Source organism: Columba livia, chromosome 1 (genome assembly GCF_036013475.1).
Source record: "Columba livia isolate bColLiv1 breed racing homer chromosome 1, bColLiv1.pat.W.v2, whole genome shotgun sequence".
In the NCBI taxonomy this organism is placed as follows: Eukaryota; Metazoa; Chordata; class Aves; order Columbiformes; family Columbidae; genus Columba; species Columba livia.
In genome coordinates, this window is record NC_088602.1 from 84,981,814 (window position 1) to 85,001,608 (window position 19,795).

At 43.1% G+C, this 19,795-nt stretch overlaps 2 protein-coding genes across 11 annotated transcripts in view; both read right to left on the reverse strand.

Moving 5' to 3' along the window:
• The window catches only part of GPR89B (G protein-coupled receptor 89B), a 21,772-nt gene extending 13,653 nt beyond the window's left edge, over positions 1–8,119 (reverse strand). The window contains exons 1-5 of one of the 8 annotated variants that reach the window (XM_005511427.4): positions 7,970–8,119; positions 4,796–4,855; positions 3,827–3,930; positions 2,130–2,236; positions 1,179–1,280 (exon numbers count right to left, since the gene is read on the reverse strand). In XM_005511427.4, the coding sequence (XP_005511484.1) occupies positions 1,179–1,280; positions 2,130–2,236; positions 3,827–3,930; positions 4,796–4,855; positions 7,970–8,011 (415 nt within the window). In that variant the 5' untranslated portion in view covers positions 8,012–8,119. Of the gene's footprint in view, positions 1–1,178; positions 1,281–2,129; positions 2,237–3,728; positions 3,931–4,795; positions 4,856–7,661; positions 7,879–7,969 lie in introns of those variants that run through there. The other 7 variants (XM_065064920.1, XM_065064931.1, XM_065064950.1 and 4 more) reach the window with 7 other exon arrangements.
• Positions 8,120–13,534: 5,415 nt separating this feature from the next.
• The window catches only part of GJA8 (gap junction protein alpha 8), a 40,419-nt gene continuing 34,158 nt past the window's right edge, over positions 13,535–19,795 (reverse strand). For 2 of the 3 annotated variants that reach the window (XM_021299555.2, XM_065064997.1), the window contains one exon: positions 13,535–19,013. In XM_021299555.2, the coding sequence (XP_021155230.1) occupies positions 17,801–19,003 (1,203 nt within the window). In that variant the 5' untranslated portion in view covers positions 19,004–19,013 and the 3' untranslated portion in view covers positions 13,535–17,800. The remainder of the gene's footprint in view (positions 19,014–19,795) is intronic. The other variant, XM_065065007.1, reaches the window with a different exon arrangement.

Here is a 19,795-nt window from a genome sequence, read left to right on the forward strand (position 1 = left end):
CTTGGCAATGAAAAGTGGGCAGTGGGATCTGCACTATACAGTAGCTTCTGTGTTTCAGTGGCAAATTACACAATTGCAAAACGAAAGTTAAAGGATCACAGATGAAAGGGTGAGCAGACCCTACAGCAGCTGGTATCCTTCAATTTTTCTCTTACAGATTAGTACAGCATAAAGCAGCCTCCTAGAAAACAGAAAGATTAAGCTGACATTTATCTATGCAGACAGATATTCACCAACTGGAGCGAAACTGACTGAATTTCACCTGTTGAGAACAATATATAAATAATTTTCCAGTGCAGCAGATAATGACAATACAAGGTACACAGGAAACCCAGGAGACAAATAGTTCTGTTCTTATAGTGCTACAAGACACACTTAGGTACCCAAAGGATTCAGTACAGTTGTGCACATGTTAACAAACTCTTTTGCACCCAAATTAACTCAAGTGCATGCAGTATCCTCACACTATAAATACTCTTGGTTCTGTGACTGCAACACAGAGATACCCAAGCTAATTTGGAACATAAATAGCTCCGGCATCCAGCAGGATTTACCAATTCCCATTCTAGCACCATACAACCATACTATCTTTAGGCTTAGGTGGTGTACGAAGCTGTTCCGAAGCTAGAACGTGCTGCCAGACATGTTGCTGGCTACAGTCTATAGAGCTCTGGTGTTTAGGCACCCTGAAATGTTTTATCAACTAGACAGCCACCTATGTTAAACTGATCTGATTTCAGTCCCAAGAAACAATCTGACTGAAAAACATCAGATGAAGGATTGGTTGTCAATTCTCTTCTCACATAAATTAGTCTTAGTCTCCAAAGAAGAAACAAATTAATAAAAATTGTGATCAACTTTTTGTGCAAATGAAGGAAAGTCCTCAAACAGTACACTGTGTTCTTACATACTCTAGGTTCAGTTAGGACTAATTCACTGCCCTGAAGCTTTCCTGTGGCATTGGAAGAAAACTAATGCAAATAATTCTAGGTATGCCCACCCATTTCTGTCAGTCCAACGATCTTCAGATTCAAAGCAGAGCGGACCCTCAGTTGCAAGAACTACCTCTACAGTCTCAACTGCAGAGCTGAGATAACATAATAATAGCTCCAAGATAAAAGTGAGACAACAAATCCTACTTTCAGTAGGGCAAGAATGAGCAAGAGGATGAAACTCACCATGTTTTGGGCTGAGGATAGGAAATGGATCTCCCAGTTTCCAGAAGAAATACATGAACGTCAACCAAAGAACACAGGCAAAAAGCAGTTTCTGTCTGTGCACTAATGGAGAGAACAAAAAAACACAACAGTATTTTATAGAAGTTCTTCCTTTAGGGCTTTTTCAAGCTTACAAAATCGCTACATTGGTCTGAAGGCTGCTTTGAGCACAGGTGGTCAAAGCAGGTGTCAGCTGCTGGAGCCACAGCCAGCAGTATGCACCCCTTCATTTCCTACAGAACCACCTCTTTGAGACAAGACCCCTTGCAAGAGCTAACACAGCCACGCACCACTTTGGCTTTTCCCCATGGACGTGTGAAGGGGGCTCCACTATGAACAGGGGATCACTTGGCTGCATCTTTCTTGTCTGACCCTGAACATGAAACTTCAATACCTCATCTTCCTGACCAAACTACACATTAAATAGTCCCAACCTACATGCTGAAGCTTAATACAAAAGAGTGAGGAATATCAATAGCTCAAGGGTAAGCATCCATTAGCGCATGGAAGAGGCCTCATCCAGACAGCAGTAAGCAAAAAAAGCAAAGGTAATTTATTGAGCTTTTCCGCCTGAGCTGCTCTGGCTCATTTCTTTTAACCCCTAGCAGAACAACACAGCCTTGCCAAGGGCTCCAGAGTTTGGCTGCAAGCTTAACATTGTAAAGGAACAAATTCCAGTAATGTTACTCTAAAGCGCTCAATTTTATGTGTCAAAACACATAAAGAAAAGCTAAATTTGTTGGGGTAAAGTATCTCCTACCTGCTCGATAACAGTTAATGCTAAAGCATTAAGTTCCAAAGAGAAATTATCCAGCCAGAACAAAGCCAGAGGAAGAAGGGAACTATGGGCATAGCGACCAACACATCTCTCAGAAAAATTAGAAGCCACACTGCCATAAACCAAGTACTCACATAATCTGATATTGCTCACAACAAAGTAACCAATGTAGAAGGGTACCATGAAGACTAGGATGAGCAAAATGACACACAGGTTCAGCTTCCAGTGAAAATACCGAGAGCTAAAAAAAAGTCAAAATACTAATTAGCACACTATCATGATAGAACAAGTTTCTCTAGGACAATTGTATGTCAGTGCAATCCTTTCAAACTACATCAAGCATCGGATAATATTGGCCTAGCATACAGAATATTCTGAATTTTGTTTACTGGTTTGGGTTGTTTTGGCTTTTTTGTTTTTAATACAGAGCTCAAAAATGTGCATTTCAAAATCAGCAAGTATCCAGAAAAACACACTGGGTTATTTTATCAGATACTGTATTCTCTACAGTTACTAATGTCAGTTGCAGCATGATTCATTTGATTTACCGCTCATCTAGTTGAACAGTAAATGAAAAATACATTTAAGCAGTAATTTTTTGTTATGAGTGGCTGAGTCAAAAAATGGCTAATTCAAGTACAAAAGATTAAGAATATTTAATGTTCATAATTCAACGTGCTTCACTTCAAAGTGAGTTGTCTCCTGTCCAAGACACTGCAAAGCAAGAATTTTAAAATATACATGCATACCAAAATAATCTATACTGCTCTGACTAAAGGAGATTAGTCAAATGCAGATGAGATTCATCTTGGCCAAAGTGACTTTTCACTTAGTTTGAACAGAAAAATACATGTCTTGTTCCCAGTATTAACATTTATCCTCTTTATGCCTTGGGGAAGGAGAAATTATGAGGATCTTTGTCACTTTTTCCTAGTTAATTCAGAGGCAAACATTTTCATCTATATTGATGTCCAGCCCTTTATTGAAGCTTATAAAAGCATTCTCCTCAGTGATCCCACTGGCTTGAAGCTCTACAGATTAATAACATACAGTCAGAACTAGCATTACCTTTTATCAGTTTTGTACTTCTTCCCTTTCAACTCCTTTGACTGCTCTCTTGCAGTAGTATGATGAGAAAGAATAAATAGGAAACCCCAGCTAGCCTCTACATGTTACTGTTCTATCTTCTCTTTTCTACCGACTTCTGAAGTAGACAGCGTTTAACACCCCCTTTATGTAGAAGTCCTCACCCTATGTCAAAGGAGAATAAGTCTTTGATTCACAAATACTGTATTATTACAGAAGTAGTTCTGACTCCACAGTTAGCTTCACATCTTATTTGCTGCTCTGACCACCACAGAAAAACTAGTGCTTACAGCTTCTTTTGTCCTTAACATCTGGAAAGTGCCCTTCAGCATGATATGAAGCCTCACAACACTCCCATAAAGCAACTGTTTCTTTTAACTACACAAATGGAGAAAGCCAAAGACTAAAGCCTTGCCCTAAGGACCTAGACCAGACTAATAGCAACTGCGTGGAAAATCAGGAGTTTATGTCTTCTTGTCCCATGTTCTGCCAAATAAACAAATCCTGCTGCTCACACATATTTGCTGAGCTGTTGACAATTTTCTCATACAATTTCCTCAACCCAAGACTAATCCATTCATTTAGAAGTTGGACTGAAGCTGTTGAACACAAGGCAGGCTAGTCCTTGAGTGAGTACCCAGACTCACCTGCTGTTCAGCACCCCCAAAATCTCAAAGATGATGAGTTCAAACATGGTACAAGAGAAAGCAAAAGTCACAGAGAAGATCACCTGGACCAGACTCACCTGCTGTTCAGCACCCCCAAAATCTCAAAGATGATGAGTTCAAACATGGTACAAGAGAAGGCAAAAGTCACAGAGAAGATCACCTGGACCACATACTGTCGTACCTGCAGTGGAGAAAATAAGCCAGAGACATCAGGCATTTACATTTCCAGAATGGCATTCTGATAATCCTCAGGTAACAAAACAAAAAAACACAAGACACAATGGCACACAACTGGGTCTCCTGTTTCAAGGCACCTTGCCCTTTATCTAAACAGGAAGAAACCAGCAGCCTGTTTGAAAGCAGAGGGCAAACTCATAAGTTGCTCAGTATAACGCTGATAGTAGCTATCAGCACATTTAACAGAGATGCCTTACACAGATGAGATGTCAAGCATGCAGTGCCCTATGTCAGCATGACTAATGATAGACCCTTGCTAACAGAGCTCTTTCATCTTAACCTTAGATTTAAAAATAAGATCTATATCAGAAAAACTTTTGGGGTCTGAATTTGGCTTGCACTTAAGGCATCTCTGACCTAGACTATATTCTTTCATACCCCTTTAGGGATAATTGATAGTTTTATCCTATCTGATCCTCACAAACAAGACAGCCACACCAAACATACCTTGCTGAGTTGAAAGTTAACCACTGAATTTGACTTTGTCACAAAAATTTTACAATTACGTAAGGCAGGCTTAGTCAAGCATAAGGCAAAAGAGTTTCCTACTATCCCTGCACCTCCTTCACTTTATTTTCGTCTCACAGTACCCAATATAGAAACTTTCAGTGGTCTCAGAAGAACCCATTTATTCAGATATCTAGGAGTCTTTTAAATAAAAGCACAAGAGGAAACGAAAGTAACAGTAAAGAAAATTAGAAATAAGAGGGCTTAAAGAGAGAAAAAAGGCCAAATGCAGTTTCAAAAATATTTCTGTAATTGGAAGTAACATTTGAGATACAGAATAGTAATGAAAGGCTCCTTCTCACCTCATAATCCTTGAAGAGCTTACGCATGAAGAACAGCCACCCAAATCCAAAGAACAGCACCTGCAGAAGAGATGAAGCACTTAACATCTGTATCCAGCAACTTGCAAAATACAAAGCTATTTCACTGCTGACCGGAGATGAAAGAAATGGAAGGCAGAGAGCTAGGCCAGAGTACCCAAGATCCACAGAAGATTAAAAATTGCCATGGTACCACGGAGAGAATAATATTTTAAATGTTCTAGTATAGCAGACACAGAAAGCTATGACCTTCCAGAAGATCCAGTTATGACAGCCCATTCCTATATTCCCAAGTGCTCATAATTTTTCAGTTCCTGGCCTGCTAGAATCCTTGGCACTGTTGTTTCTTGTTTCACTCTTCTATCCACAGAATTAAAGTGTATAGTTTTTACAGGAAACACAGTGACAGAGGAAAAGTAAACACCTGAATGTCCACAATACACATCTTCTAAGGATGAGCACATTTTATAAAAATATGTGCCATTTCTTTCAGACTACAAGTGCATTTGATTTTTCTGGAATGGTCTTAACACTGGATCTGGTTACACACCAATAAAATGTGGGAGAAATGTTTTAAAAGCATCTCTAAGGCAGGGAAAAGGCAGAGCTGAATGCCTCAAACCACAATCCAGAGTTGCAGAAAGCCACACAGAAAAGGTACGTAAAGCATGACAAGCCGACAATGCTTTGCATTTCCATGGCTCTCAGATCACTTGACAAAAACTTAGTTAAGTTTCAACACACACACCTCAGGAGATGGACTTAATACCACAACTATTTTGCAGATGAGTTACATGAAATAAATACAACTTAAACAATGTGGTCAAAACTGTAACTACCCATCTTCAGCCAGAAAAAGGAGACTGCGCTATCAGGCCTTACATGGGTAGCCCCGTCTATTCCTCAAAACACTAAAAACGAGTGTAACGATTTAAAAGAACCAAAGCAAAAAGATAATTCAGAAGATACTAATTTTTTTTTATAAAGACAGTTTTGACCCAAGTAAAGAGAAAAATCACAATATGCTAGAAAGCACAAGACAAAGACAGTATTTATTTTCAAGAGCACATAGAAAAGGCCAGAGCAACTGGCCTTTTGTGGACACAGGAAACTTTCAAAGACAAAACCACAGGAATCATTGTGGACAATTCCACTCTGCATCAGGAGCAACTTGTAGGAGCAAAGGTAACAGAACAACATGATTAACAGACATGGAATACCTGGAGAGCTGAGAAAGGAAGATCAAACATTTGCCTCAAAAGAACTAAAATAAGAATAAGGTCTAGTGATTGGCAACAGCTGGTAAAACTTGTTTGAGGAGGACTTCAGACCTGAAAGTAATTGATAGCAAAAAGATCTTCCACAAGCCTCCTACCTACAGGTCGTAAGTCACAGTAGTACGATAAGTGATATTTACATATAGTAATTCCTCACTTAACGCAAAAGAGGAAAAAGGTAGAGACAAACACTTCAAAAAGAAATAAGTAAAGAGATGAGGAGATAATCAAGTACAATAGTAACAGATGAAGTTATATAAAGATTAGATTTTCAGTGTGTTAAGGACTGTACAAAAGCATAGAAAGGCACTACCTTAAGAATTCACACTCCAAGACACTCCAGGTGACCGTTACACATTAAATCAGAAAATTCTTGAGCTTTTGACAATTACACGCAGATATTAAATATCTAACTTGATACTTTTGAAGATGATGGGAAGATGTAAAGCTATCATCACAAATCAAATAAATGTAATTTGATAAGTTAGATGTTAGAATACAAAGCAAATGATGGGAGCAAAAATCAAATCATTACCAAGAAGGACACTATACCTCTAAGAAATGGCCGAAAGCTGTCCTGAAAACTGTCAAGAAAACCCCACAGTTGTGCATGAAAGTCTGTATATGACTTCTGTTGAGAAAGGAAAGGTCCTCTTTCCTCAGCTCATCCCTCCTCATTAGAGAACAAAAATTTCACACCAGCTCTGAAGTTTATCAGATCACTCTGTGATTCAGTTAAATTTATAGAAACCAAATACGGGAGAGACCACAAAGAAAAGAGTATGACTGTGCAGCAAAGTGGAAGTGAAGAGGGAGCAGAACCTTGCCCTTTGGGCAGATACAAACAGTTGGACCACCTCAGTTGCCACAGAGGAAGATGGGAAGAAAGGGTATTTAGATGCTTACTGAGGAGTGAGTAGGGTGGCAAGGAGAAGAGGCGGGTCAAAGACAATGACAAGATAAATTAGTAGCAAAGGAAGTTAATGAAGAAGAAGAGGGTATTTCCTCCCACAAAACAATAAGACAGCTTCAAGTATGTTAAGATGACAGCCCACTTCCTAATGATAAAGAGTAAATGGCAGGAAATGTTTTAAAGGGCTTCTAGGTGAATTCAGCTGCTGTAAAGCAAAGACAAGCTGAAAGATGACTTCGTTGGCAGCAGAAAGAAAAAGCAGAAGGAAGTTCCAAATCACAGATGGATCAATGGAGAAAGAGGTTTTCATGGTGTCTTTGTATATTCCTTAAAGCAGATAATGAAAAATCTTCCAAAGTTGTAAACAAGCAAACTCCTCAGTAGCAAACCAGGGCCTAAAGACACAAATGGTAAGGTTTCTTGAAGAATATCAAAACCAAAATAAGTAGTACAGAGAGAACAGAAAGGTGAACTTCCCTTTCTGTTCCAACGAAAAAACCTTAAATGTATAGAAGTGATGCAGTATTTACAAGAAAAGCCCTATTCCTCACAACCTTATTTAATGAACCTCTTCACGCATCACACTCTGACTTGACAATTAATTGCATGAGGGCAACGGTCACCGTGACACGTAAGAAAGCCGTCCAAAGATGCATACACCTTATCTTCTCCTGCCACGGGAGCTCAGGCGATAGAAAAGGGTCGGGCAGCCACAAGGGCACAAACTAGCCGCTGAGCCACGGACGGCGAAGGGGGCCCGGGCAGCAGGGCCGGTACCGCGGGCGGCAGCACGGCCGTTAACGCCGGGCCGTGCGCATGCGCGCCCGCAGGCAACGCCCCCACGCACTCCAAACGGCCGATGCTGGAGGGGTGGCGAGCGGGCCACGGCCGCGGTATGACCCACTTCGTCTCCCCGCCTCACCCCCTCTGCGGGGAAGGGGTCTGCTCCGCGCAGCAGCGGGGTACCTGGGAAGTAACCATGATGCTGGAGTCGATGAGGAAGCTCATGGCTGCTCACCGGCGTCGCAGCTTGCCCCGCTTCCGGCCCCGCGCTTGCGCCGGCGGCTACAGCGCGCAGGCGCTTCCTTCAGCCCGGCGCAGCGCCCTCCCCGGGGCGGGCACAGAGGCGGGGCGGGAGAAGAAGTTGCGCCCCGCAGCGGGGTTGGCCTTAGGGGCGTGGATGGGCTGCTGCGCTTTCGCGGTGCCACTCGCACGGGGGAAACGCGAGTGGGACCAATGGCTGGGGTGTGGTGCCGCAAAGAAACGGCGGAGTGGAACCCCTGGAGGGCGCCTGACCCCTTTCCCTGTGTGCTGTGGAAACTGGGGACAGGTAGAGCCACACAGACCGCTAGGAGAGGCCAAGGGGAGGGGAGAACAGGGAAATTGGGGGAGGGAGTGCAAACACCATCCTGCAATTTCGCCAGCGTTTTGGGCTCCTGTGCGGGGGCCCCTGTACCTGGCGCTGGTGAGGCCGCACCCCGAATCCTGTATTCAGTTTTGGGGCCCTCACTACAGGAAAGACATGGAGGTGCTGGAGAAAGTGCAGAGGAGGTGACAAAGCTGGTGAGGGGCCTGGAGCACAAGTCTGATGAGGGAACTGGGGCTGTTCAGCCTGGAGAAAAGGAGGCTGAGGAGAGACCTTATCGCTGTCTACAACTACCTGAAAGGAGATTGTAGCATGGAGGGGGTTGGTCTCTTTCCCAAGTAGCAAGTGATAGGACAAGAGGAAATGGCCTCAAGTTGCACCAGAGGAGGTTTAGATTGGATATTAGGAAACATTTCTTCATGGAAGGGGGTGTCAGGCATTGGAACAGGCTGCCCAGAGAAGTGATGGAGTCACCATCCCTGGAGGTGTTTAGAAGGCATTTAGACAAGGTCTTGGGGACATGGTTTAGTGGCAGAGTTAGGTTATGGTTGAACTCGATGATCTTGATGGTCTCTTCCAATCAAAATGATTCTGTGATTCTAAGAGCATGCAGCAGTGGAGCATGGCACACCACAATTGCTCCAGGCCCATCTTCCTACCCAAGGGGAGCTCCATCTCCCACATGGGGCCGTTTCTGTCCTCCCTCTGCACAGAAAAGGGGGCTTGGGATGCCTTTCAGGCCTTGCAATAATAGTGTATCAAGGAATGGTGCCAGAAGGGAAGTAAAAGTTCAAAAAGGGAATTTCCTGATGCTTGTTGATGTGGGATCCAATCCTTCATGTCACAATCATGTCCCTGCTTGAACTTAATGGTATCTCTTTTTTTTTTCCTCTTAAAAACACACCTAACCTTTGCCACTCAAAACCCTCTATATTCAGAATAATAAATCATACAGGAAGAGAAAGAATCCAGTGGGGTTACTCGGGAGTTTAACAAAGCACAGAGTCACTGCTGATTGAAAACTGAGAAGCTTTATTAATTACAACTCATTTCACTAGTAAAACCAATCTAAGTTTGGTTGTGCTGAGTCACCAGATTAGTCCCCCAGTCTCTTTGATTGTTGGGGTTTCTGTCTCGCGGTCAGTCGTCTTGGTTTGAAATCTGTCTCCTTGTCTACAGCATTGCAAAGAGAAAAAAACATTCAGCTTTCAATGAACTGAGGGAGCAGGTTATTGTATCTGATCTGAGGCCTCTTTTTTTACAACTTCTGGTATTGTTGCCAATTAATGCAGAGCTGAGATCTCAGCTTCCCCGTTCTTCCTTTGTGTCTCTGCTACTTAGAAACTGATCTTTCCTAAAGTGATGAGATTCCTGAGTTTGGAGGGATTTGTGGGTGTTTTGTTCTGTACTGGTGGGTTGTGGGGCGACGTTAGTTGTTTGTTGCTCTTTAAAGACAGAAGTTAACAGGAAGTCAGTTTAAAAATAAATTATACAAAGCTGAATTTTGTTCTTGTTTATACCTTGGCAACTCCACTCACTTCAACACAAGGTTAAAAAACAAGGCAGAGTTTGGCCATAGCTCCTTAAACTTTCTTCTTTGCACATGTTTATAAATAGGCATGAAACATGCCTCTACTTAGCTGTGGATTACTGGGCCTTGAGCCTTGGGAGAAACAGACAGGGAAGAAGATAATTCCTACCAGGAAAACTCAGATCCACCCCCAGCCCCAGAACTTCTCCTTCAGGGAAGACAAAACGTGTTAAAAAAAAATGGAAAATTTATTCCATATTGTTCTTCCTTAGCCACCGATGTGCGTGTGTGGGGAGAAGGGTCCATGGCACTTTGCAGATACAAAGGCAACTTCTCAGTTGTGAGAGGCTTGTAGTTTCATTAAATAGAATACAGAGGGAGGTGGCCAGAGAGAGAGGCAGCGCAGGAGGAAGAAGGGCTGGTCAGTACATTGGTAGGTTTCTAATCAGTTCCATATTTTATTCTTCCACATGTCAAAGTGTGAATGTAGCTATTTTATGTTCAGTTTGTAGAGGTAACTAGAGCCTTTCAAGTAAAACGGAAAGGTGGAGCATCTTGTATTAAACAGTTTGTTGGCCAAAAATGTGTTTAGAGATAGCGTGGGTTTCCAGAAGGTGCTACAGGGCGTATTTATGACAAATAGGCTTAGCTGGCAGCCATCCATCTATTTCCTTTTCTCTCCAGGGGTTTCATAAACAGGATCTCTGAAGCTGGAAGTAAACTGACATCATTCTGATCTGGAATTTCTTCTGAATGTACTTGTGATAAGTTCAGGAGGATAATGTTCACTGACAATAGATTGATTCCTTTATGGGGCTGTCTATGACTTTCCTTTGAACTAACATATATGTATTGAGAAACTTACCTGAACGTATTTGTCCCAGTAATTCTCCATATACGTAGGTAGAAGGATTGGGGAAAAAAAAAAAAAAAAAAAGCAAGCTTTGTGTATGCTAGTTGTGGTTCTCGACTCTACCAGGTAAATAGAGGAAACAGTACATAAAAGTTCAAGTACATTATTTTAGAGTTGCTGACCTTCTTAAAATCCAGAAATACCAGATTTGGTAAAAGCCTGGGTTTAATTCATGTCTCAAGTTGGCTTGGCTTAATCCATCTGTTGAGCTGGCAGGATTCTTCACTCTGGCCTCTGCCTGCAGCCTGCCCATCAGCTGGCCCAGGGCTGCCTCCTGCGCAGCCACTGCCCCGCAATTGCCTGTCACCTGGGATTTTTTGGTGTGCTCATTGGTAATTGAGTTTTCTTACCCCGATGATCCTTCAATCCAACTCTCCCCTAAGAGAAACATCATAGAAACCATCTTTTCTGTTCAATGTTTTGCCACAAATTCTTTCCTGTGTCGACGTAGAAGTTTTTTGGTAGACTACTCCTTGACTTTTCCAAGCAATATAGCCTTCCCTCCCTGGAAACCAATAAATGGCTTGTTTGGTGAGATCCAGGCTGGATCTAGCAAGGCAAAGGGCAACAGTCTTTGGTTTGTTGCTGTGTTTGTTGGTTGTTTTTTTTTTCCAAATGTTCTGTCAGTAGCTCTGTAGTCACCATTTCTATTCAGTTCTGCTTCATCCCAGATCAGCAAGCTTTGAAATACACTGGGTTTTGTTGACAGAATGCTAAAATGCAGCCCTCTGCACTTTCAGATGGATTTAAAGGCACATTTGACACTGAAATTAAAGGGAGCTGGAAAGACATAAGCCCCTTATGTTTCCATTATTTTCTCTGTTGACAAGCAAACTCTTTAAAAAAATAATAATACTAATAAAAAATGTAGTGCTCTTTCCAAACCAGTTACATGTGGTTCTGGCCTAAAGCAGCTTTTCTAGCTACTGAACATCAGTTGACTGTGTTTGTGCATCGGCATCTGCTGTGGTGCCCAGCTGGTTGGTGTTGCCTGCTTGGACAGTCTAAGCAAGCTCTACCACAACACCCTAGAGAAGCGGAAGGTGCCCACACCTGTTGTTTCACCACACAGTGGCTGCACTGAGCTTTCAGCCTCCCATGAGATGGATAGTTGGGGCTGGAAAGGACCAGCTGATCCAACCTTCAGCTCAATGCAGGGCCAACATCAAAGTCAGACTGGGGTGCTCCATGCTTTTCCAAGTCAGGCTTCATCCCACCATGCCTCTGGGCACCCGCTCCAGTGCTGAACCACTGTTCCTTTGAACATTTTTTTTCCTTGTCAGATTTTTTAGTCAAAATTTTCCTTGCTGCTCCTTGTGATTGTTGCCTCTGATCTTTTGCTGTGCACCTCTGTGGAGAATGCGCTCCCCATTAGGTACCTGAAAACAGCATTTAGGGCTCCCCAACCCATAAATCCTCACTAGGCTGAACAAACCTTCAATGTCTCTTTGTACATCAAGCTGCTGAGAGAAAAACTCAAATTGTTGACAAAGTCTTGTCAGTTCTACTGAAATAGGTGCATGCCAAGCTAGTTGCAAGGAAAGGATTGTGTGCCAGGCTATGTCTTGGCAAGTCAACACACATTTATTTGCCATGGTTACTACTCAACTGCATAAGCACATTTTGTGTTGGCAGAAAGCCTTTCCTGAGCCATGTTAAAAGGTGTAGCACACACAGAGCCTAAAAACTGGTAGTATCATTCTGTTGGGGGAAAAAAAATTACTCCAATACTTGGACAAGTCCCCTGATTTTGGTATGCCTATCTGACCCTGGCCCTCAGAAAATCTGGCACCATGTACTGTTTTATCACAACTGCCTCAGGCTTATAGGAAGGCTTTAGTCTAGTTCTCATGGATGTTCCCATCTCTGCTAAGCAAAACTATGCCTAGGCTAGGATTACTTTCAGTTGTCAGCCAGAAAAACCGTTTTCTGTACAAAACAGCTAACTGCCACCTTTTTTTTTTTTTTTCAGCATTGTGTGACACAGATGCTCTTTAAATGTAAAACTGCACAGTCAGTGAGTTACTGCGTAGCAGGAGAGACTGGACTTTCTTCCCTCAGTAAGCAGATTTCATGCCCACACAGACCTAGAGAGCAGAGATACCCCCAAATCTCTCCCCTCATACAGGAGGAGGAATCTGTACCTCATTGCGTTTCAGTGTGAAGAGATCTTTGGTATCTGTCTCACTTAAAGGAAAGAATCAGTATAACATGATCATTTGTGTGTTTGCATTCATGAATGGTGCCTTTTTTCCTGTGCACCATAAGCTATGGTAAACTCTTTCATGGAGACTCTGGAAAGTTTACTGGGAGTTTGCACTGAGTGGTTTAAAAAGAAGCTCAGCAATATTGTGCATTATACATCCCCCTCCCCACGTGCCTAGTAAGGCCCTTAAAACTATTAGAGCTCCACCAACCTGCACCCCTTTCCAGGAACTGTCTTATTTAAGCATAAGTGCTTCCCCAGAATGGATACTGGGGGTGGTGAAGAGTGGTCCATGCAAACACACTGTCACTGCTGCTTTGTGTGGCCAGGCCAAGGCTAAGGTGAGAGAAAGGGGTGTGGAATCAATGACATCTTTTTTACTCATGGCAAATCCACATCTGTGTTGATGTTGTCAGTGCAAGGCAGTGTTCACATTTTCAACCTACTGCCCTTCTGGTTGAGAAGTCATATATTAACTAATTTAGCAGTTCTGCCAGGAAATAACAAAGATACCATGCATTTCAGCAGTGCTTTTCATCAGATCATTGCTACTTACTTTACAAACAGAATTAAGGAAGCCTCACAACATCCCTGTGAGGTAGGTGAAAATTCTTACACACATTTTACAGGTGGAGAAAACAGGCACTGAAAGGTAAAGTGATTATCACAGCAAGTCAGAAGCAGAGCTGGAAATAAATCTAAGATTATTATCCTAGGTCCACTGCTCTAGACACTAGAGAACACCAACTCCCACATGCTATTGTAAGCTAAGACACTACCTTTCTCTTCTACTTTCACCTCCTTTGGTGGTTTTGACACTTGCATCTTATGCTCCTTGCAGAGAGTCATGTGATCCATTAGTAATTTATTTGCACAGGGAGCCAATGGGGAACACACACCTTTAAATGATCCAGGCATGGCTCTAAAAGTCCAGTGACTTCCCCCTTCCCAAGAAAATATTTTTTGCTGTTCTTTACATATATATCTATGTTTTGCTTAATTATTTTTCAAGGAGAATCATACACTGAATCTACAACTCTGAGGCTGTCATGCAACTTCACTAGGAATTTCTTGAATAAATTATTAAATTTCTGTCATTGAGAGGGAGTGAAACTCATTTATATGCTATCACATCCAGATATAGCAATAATCCTTTGCTCATCTGTAGGGCCTTCCATCCAAGGACCTCCCATTCTATTATTAACACAATATATCGAACCTCACATCATCTTTGTGAGGTAGGAAATTATTCTCAGTCGTACAAGAAGGAAGAATGACTTGCTGACAGTCCCATAGTGATTTCATTGCAGAGATGACGCTGAATGCCAGAAAACCAGACTGTTAAGTTCCCTGCCCAGTTCGCTGAGAAGTGCTCTCTTGATGCTGTGGCTCGTACTTGGTGGCTACAGATTTGTTAGCAGCCTGGCAGGGTACTTGAAAAAAAATCAACAAGCAGTTGACTGGATGCAGGAGGAAGACGCTGGATTGTTTCATTGTGCTGTCATGACCTGGAGGATAAAATAAGCTTTCCTGTGGCAGCTGGGGAAGAACTACAGAGTGTCCATTGAGTACGCTGTCTACGGTGCATTTTACTGAGGCACTCCAGTGAAAAAGAATGACATATACTCAACATCTGATGATTAGAGACTGGACCACCTGACAGCCACATTGTGAACTATATGCCTCTGATGAATAAGTGCTCGTCTTTTAGTCCAGTGATCTAATGAAAAAATGCATGTCAGCAGTCAGGAACAGGGATGTTCATTAAAATACCTGGTAGGTAAAAGGACTTGTCAAATAACTAGAAGTAAACAGGGGTTGGAGTGATTCTTCTAGTCCAGTACATTGGTATCTGGAATGGTCAGATGCTCTGAAGAAGGTAGAAGATACTTCATACTGAACCATTACAGGGTTTTAGTTTTTAGCTACAGGCGAGTGTGTTTACAACCCCTTTCGACAAGTGGGCTGATTTATGCTTAGAACCATTAAAACTCTCTTACATCTTTCTGTGAAGGAAATAAAAAGTAATAGACCCCATCTAGCGCAAATGTAGTTATTTTGCTGTATGTCTAAATCTTTGCCCTTGCTTGAATTCATGTATTTTTAATTGGGCACAGTGGACTCTTTTCCTGCAGAAAAACATTCTCTTTCCTCAGATGTCTTTCATTTGTGTTAACTGTTCTTGTGTTTCTGTATGAAGAGAGTAGATAAATGGTTGCCTCCAGATTCTCTCTCTGCATGTCCCTTCGCGTATGTTGCTTTGTCATATTCCTTCCCAAAACTGAGGAGGTAACTGTCAGTCTTCCTTCACAAGGAAGGACAAGCTAACAGCTTTTGTCCAGGGAGCAAAGACTTTGACCTCAGGCTGCAAACCTTAGGAAAATACACAGGCCCAAGAGGAGCAAAAAGATTAATAGTGTAAAAAAAAAAGTGGCACCACTATGGTGCTGAAGAATCCCAATGCACCCTGGAAACTTTCTACATATGTACAGCTTACTTCACTCAGCAGCAAAGTCCAGCCACCTTTGTGTTTGCACAGGGCAGCACCATAATGAGGCAGTGGAACTCCACCGAGCAGGCTAGACCAGCGAGTGACTGTACTGGTGGCTGCTTGGGCTGGGACATGGGGCAACAGGACTGGAGGTGTGAGCCCAAGCCTACCCAGAGCTCATTCAGCAACCCAGTTTGACATCAATGGGCTTGGAGTCAGCCCTGCTACAATGGGAGAGCACAGGGGGTCTTTTCTAGCTAATGGCAGGATGAGTTTTATGCATTATGCCAAAGACCTTTTTTTCCCTGACTGGGATTAGAGCCTGCCCTGGGAACAATAGGATGGGCTGCAGCCTGGCAGAAGGAATTTGCTGAGCTGGCAGGGTCCGAGGTTTGCAGAGCAGAGCAGATGGGAGCACATACCTGCACTTTTCTAGAATGAGGCTCAGTTTTAGGGGGGCATAGCTGTTAATCTGAAGCTTTTGAACGCATTGCTGCACTGTCCCTGCCTAAAGGTGCTGCTGTAGTCCTAAAATTAGACATTTAAACATTTGCAAGCACATGCTCTTCTGCCTTTTGTAACAAAAAAGATTTCGCTGAGGCTCTGAGAGTTTTGTACAGACCTGTTGGCACAGAAGGTATAATTCATCTTTTGAAAGGCCTCATTTCACTTGGGACTTTGGCATTTAACAGAAAAGTAGACCACTGGATGGCTTCCATCTGTCAAATTATAAACAAAGGTTGATTAAGGGAGTGGAGCACCTCCGTTATGAAGAAAGGCTGAGGGAGCTGGGTCTCTTTAGTTTGGAGAAGAGGAGACTAAGGGGGGACCTCATTAATGTTTATAAATATATAAAGGGTGAGTGCCATGAGGATGGAGCCAGGCTCTTCTCGGTGGCAAACAATGATAGGACAAGGGGTAATGGGATCAAACTGGAACACAAGAGGTTCCGCTTAAATTTGAGAAAAAACTTCTTCTCAGTGAGGGTGCCAGAGCACTGGAACAGGCTGCCCAGGGAGGTTGTGGAGTCTCCTTCTCTGGAGACATTCAAAACCCGCCTGGACATGTTCCTGTGCGACATCACCTAGGCGTTCCTGCTCTGGCAGGGGGATTGGACTAGATGATCTTTTGAGGTCCCTTCCAATCCCAAACATACTGTGATACTGTGATACTGTGAAGGTTGCCTAAAGACTATTGTCATATCAGACTTCAAACTTGAACAACCAGTTTTGTATTTTGAGGTTTAAATAGTCGCAGTTACCCAGACCCCTGGTTTAGGTTCACAGGTGTTTTCAGGACTCTGTACCTGAGATTTGCTGAGTGCCTGTAAGACTGGGAGCTCCAGGGACTGAGCACATGTCAGGATCATGCCCTGAAGGCATGTATTTGTGGGCTGTATCTGTTCACCCCTTTCACGGAAGCCTTCTCACGCTTGCTTTGCTAAATCAAGTTTCAGATCTTTAAGTCACAAGCCTAGAAGTAAAAAATATCACTTGAATTTACTCTTTCCAGTTCTCTGAAATAGGCTCGGGGCTGGATGACCCTCTTGGGAACAAATAATCCATCTGTGAGCATCTGCTAGATCCTAGTACAGAGCTATTGTTAACTTTGTCCACTGTTGATGTCACTTGAAGAGCAGAAATATTTTTGACAAAGGGAAAATATTTTCACCTAACTCAGATTTGCATTCACAGAGAAATTGGGGACATTTTGGCCTTTATTTTCTGAATATAGAGGGAAAATAGTGCTTACTATCTTAGTGTGGTGATGCTGAGCACAGAATTCACTTTGTGAATTAAATAACTGCAATTCCATGCCAACAGCAAAGGGGAGTTCTGCTCAGCATGCCATGGGTGGAAATAGAAAAAGAAATACTAGATGCAGTTGTTGATCAGTCTTCCCCATCACTGGCTGAAGAGACAGATCCTCCCCATGTTCCTAGAGAAATGTGGAACACAAAGCTTCCAGTAAATACATTCACAGTGGTGACATTTGGGTTTCACTGCCACGTTAGATTTTGAAAGACATCAGTTATGTGTACAGTGTAGCTATTACTGTAAAGAGTGAGCTGGCGTGTGGAAACAAGGAAAATGTTCCTTTTCAAACAGACATACAGGGCAAATAAGGCACAGCTACCATGATAGTACCTTTCCAGTTGAGAATCTCAAGAGGAAATAATATTCAAATGACCGTTTTAGCACTTTGCTTAAAAATAGCTTTTGATTCTTTCTCCAACTCTCCTTTTCTCTTCAACCTTTTCCTTTTCATGTGCTCCCTATATTCTGCACCTTCATACAGTCAAATCATCTGACCTGGCCCGGCTGCTGGCTTTACTTAGCCTGCTGAGGGGTCTCATATCGGTGGCCAGTTCAGGAGGTGCTGAAGGCCCTTCCACTTCATCGCTCACCACTTCCTCCACTGCTTTCTTCACCCCTGGCTCTTCTTGAGGTCCTGGCTGCTCCTCTTCTAGTTCCTCCTCCTCCTCTGCTCTTACCTTCTCCTCTTCTGGTTCCCTAGCTTGTGCATACGATGGTAACCTCTCATCGAACGCCCTGGAGAGATCTTCCAATGGTCCCATCCCAATCTTCTCCTCAAACTCATTGAAGGCTGATGGAAGGGGACTGGGCTCAACCCCTACTTCTGTGAGAGGGAAATAGTGGGGCACTGGCTTCTCTTCTTCCAGCAGCTTGTAGCCTTTGGCCTTGGGGATGGAAGGGACTGTGATGGCAGGGAGGGGCTTCTCGGGGACCTCCCCAAGCTGTTCCTCCACTGATCTTCTCAGAGCCCTCCGGATCCTTTTCACAATCAAGTAAGTGATCTCCACCAGGTTGAGGAAGAGGGACACAGAAGCCACCACCAGCATGAACATAATGAAGATGGTCTTCTCTGTGGGCCTGGAGACAAAACAATCCACAAGATTGGGACAGGGCCACCGCCCGCAGCGGTAAAGGGGGAGAATTCGGAAGCCGTACAGGAAGTACTGGCCTACTATGAATCCCACCTCAAAGAGGGTTTTGAAAATGATGTGGAATATGTAGGTTCTCAGGAGGGTACCCTCCAGGCGAAACTTCTTGACCCCGTCAGGGTTGTTGCCTTTGTTTTGATTTGGAGCCAGGGGCAGCTTCTCTTCGTCCACCTCAGCTTGCTGACGCCTCTCAGCTTCCTCCCTCTCTCTCCTCTTCTCCTCCATGCGGACATGGTGCACTGCATGCCCAAAGTACATTAGTGAAGGCGTGGACACAAAAATGATCTGCAGGACCCAGAGCCGGATGTGGGAGATGGGGAAAGCCTCATCATAGCAGACGTTCTCGCAACCAGGTTGCTGGGTGTTGCACACAAAGTCTGACTGTTCGTCTCCCCACACAAGCTCGGCAGCTGTTCCCAGGATCAGGATGCGGAAAATGAAGAGCACCGTGAGCCAAACTCTCCCGATGACAGTGGACTGCTCGTTCACCTGCTCTAAAATGTTCCCCAAGAAACTCCAGTCACCCATTTCTTACTGTCTAAGGAAAGAAAAGAGAAAGAGAATGACCACAAATTATGCTAAATTTAAAAGATTTCAGGTTTTCCCACTGATGCCTGTTGTTGATTTCAACTAGTAAGTATTTCCATGACATGCTTTGAGAACAGAAAGAAGGTTGCTTGCTTGCTTATTTGCCTGATCACAATGGTTTATGAGCAGAAGAAAGGCTGGGAAGCCAGAGCAAACTGCTTACTAAATTCTTTATTCCCTAGCTCTAGCTGGGCAATTACTTTTCAGCTGGGGAGTATTATATATTTAACTCCTTTCCATGTCAGATTCTTCTGTGGTGCCTTGTAGGCTCCATTGCATGAACCTGCTTATATTTTGTACACGTACAAGCACTTCACCAGCAGCACAGTAAAACAAATTTATCAGCATGCAGCTGCAGTAGTTAGAAAAGAAAGTGAAGCTTTCAATCACTCAAACTATTCTGCACCAGAACCACACACGCGTCAAAAAGATTCCAAATTAGTGCCCATTGTGCACCTACACAAACCTGAGTTCTCTCTGGGTTGCATGTGTTAATTCTACCTTAGAAATCACTCTGTTAGGTAAGAATAGCAATTAAAACACCATTACTATGTTGGTAATACTGTATAAGCTTAATAACTGCCATATATACTAGTTTTGCTATATAGTGTGCGTTATATACAATATCATTATTTAGTGTTAATGGAGCTGTTCTTTGTATCCTCTTCTGAAGGCAGTTGCCACACTGACATTAGAACTAACCTGGATAAAAAGCACAAAGGTCTATAACTC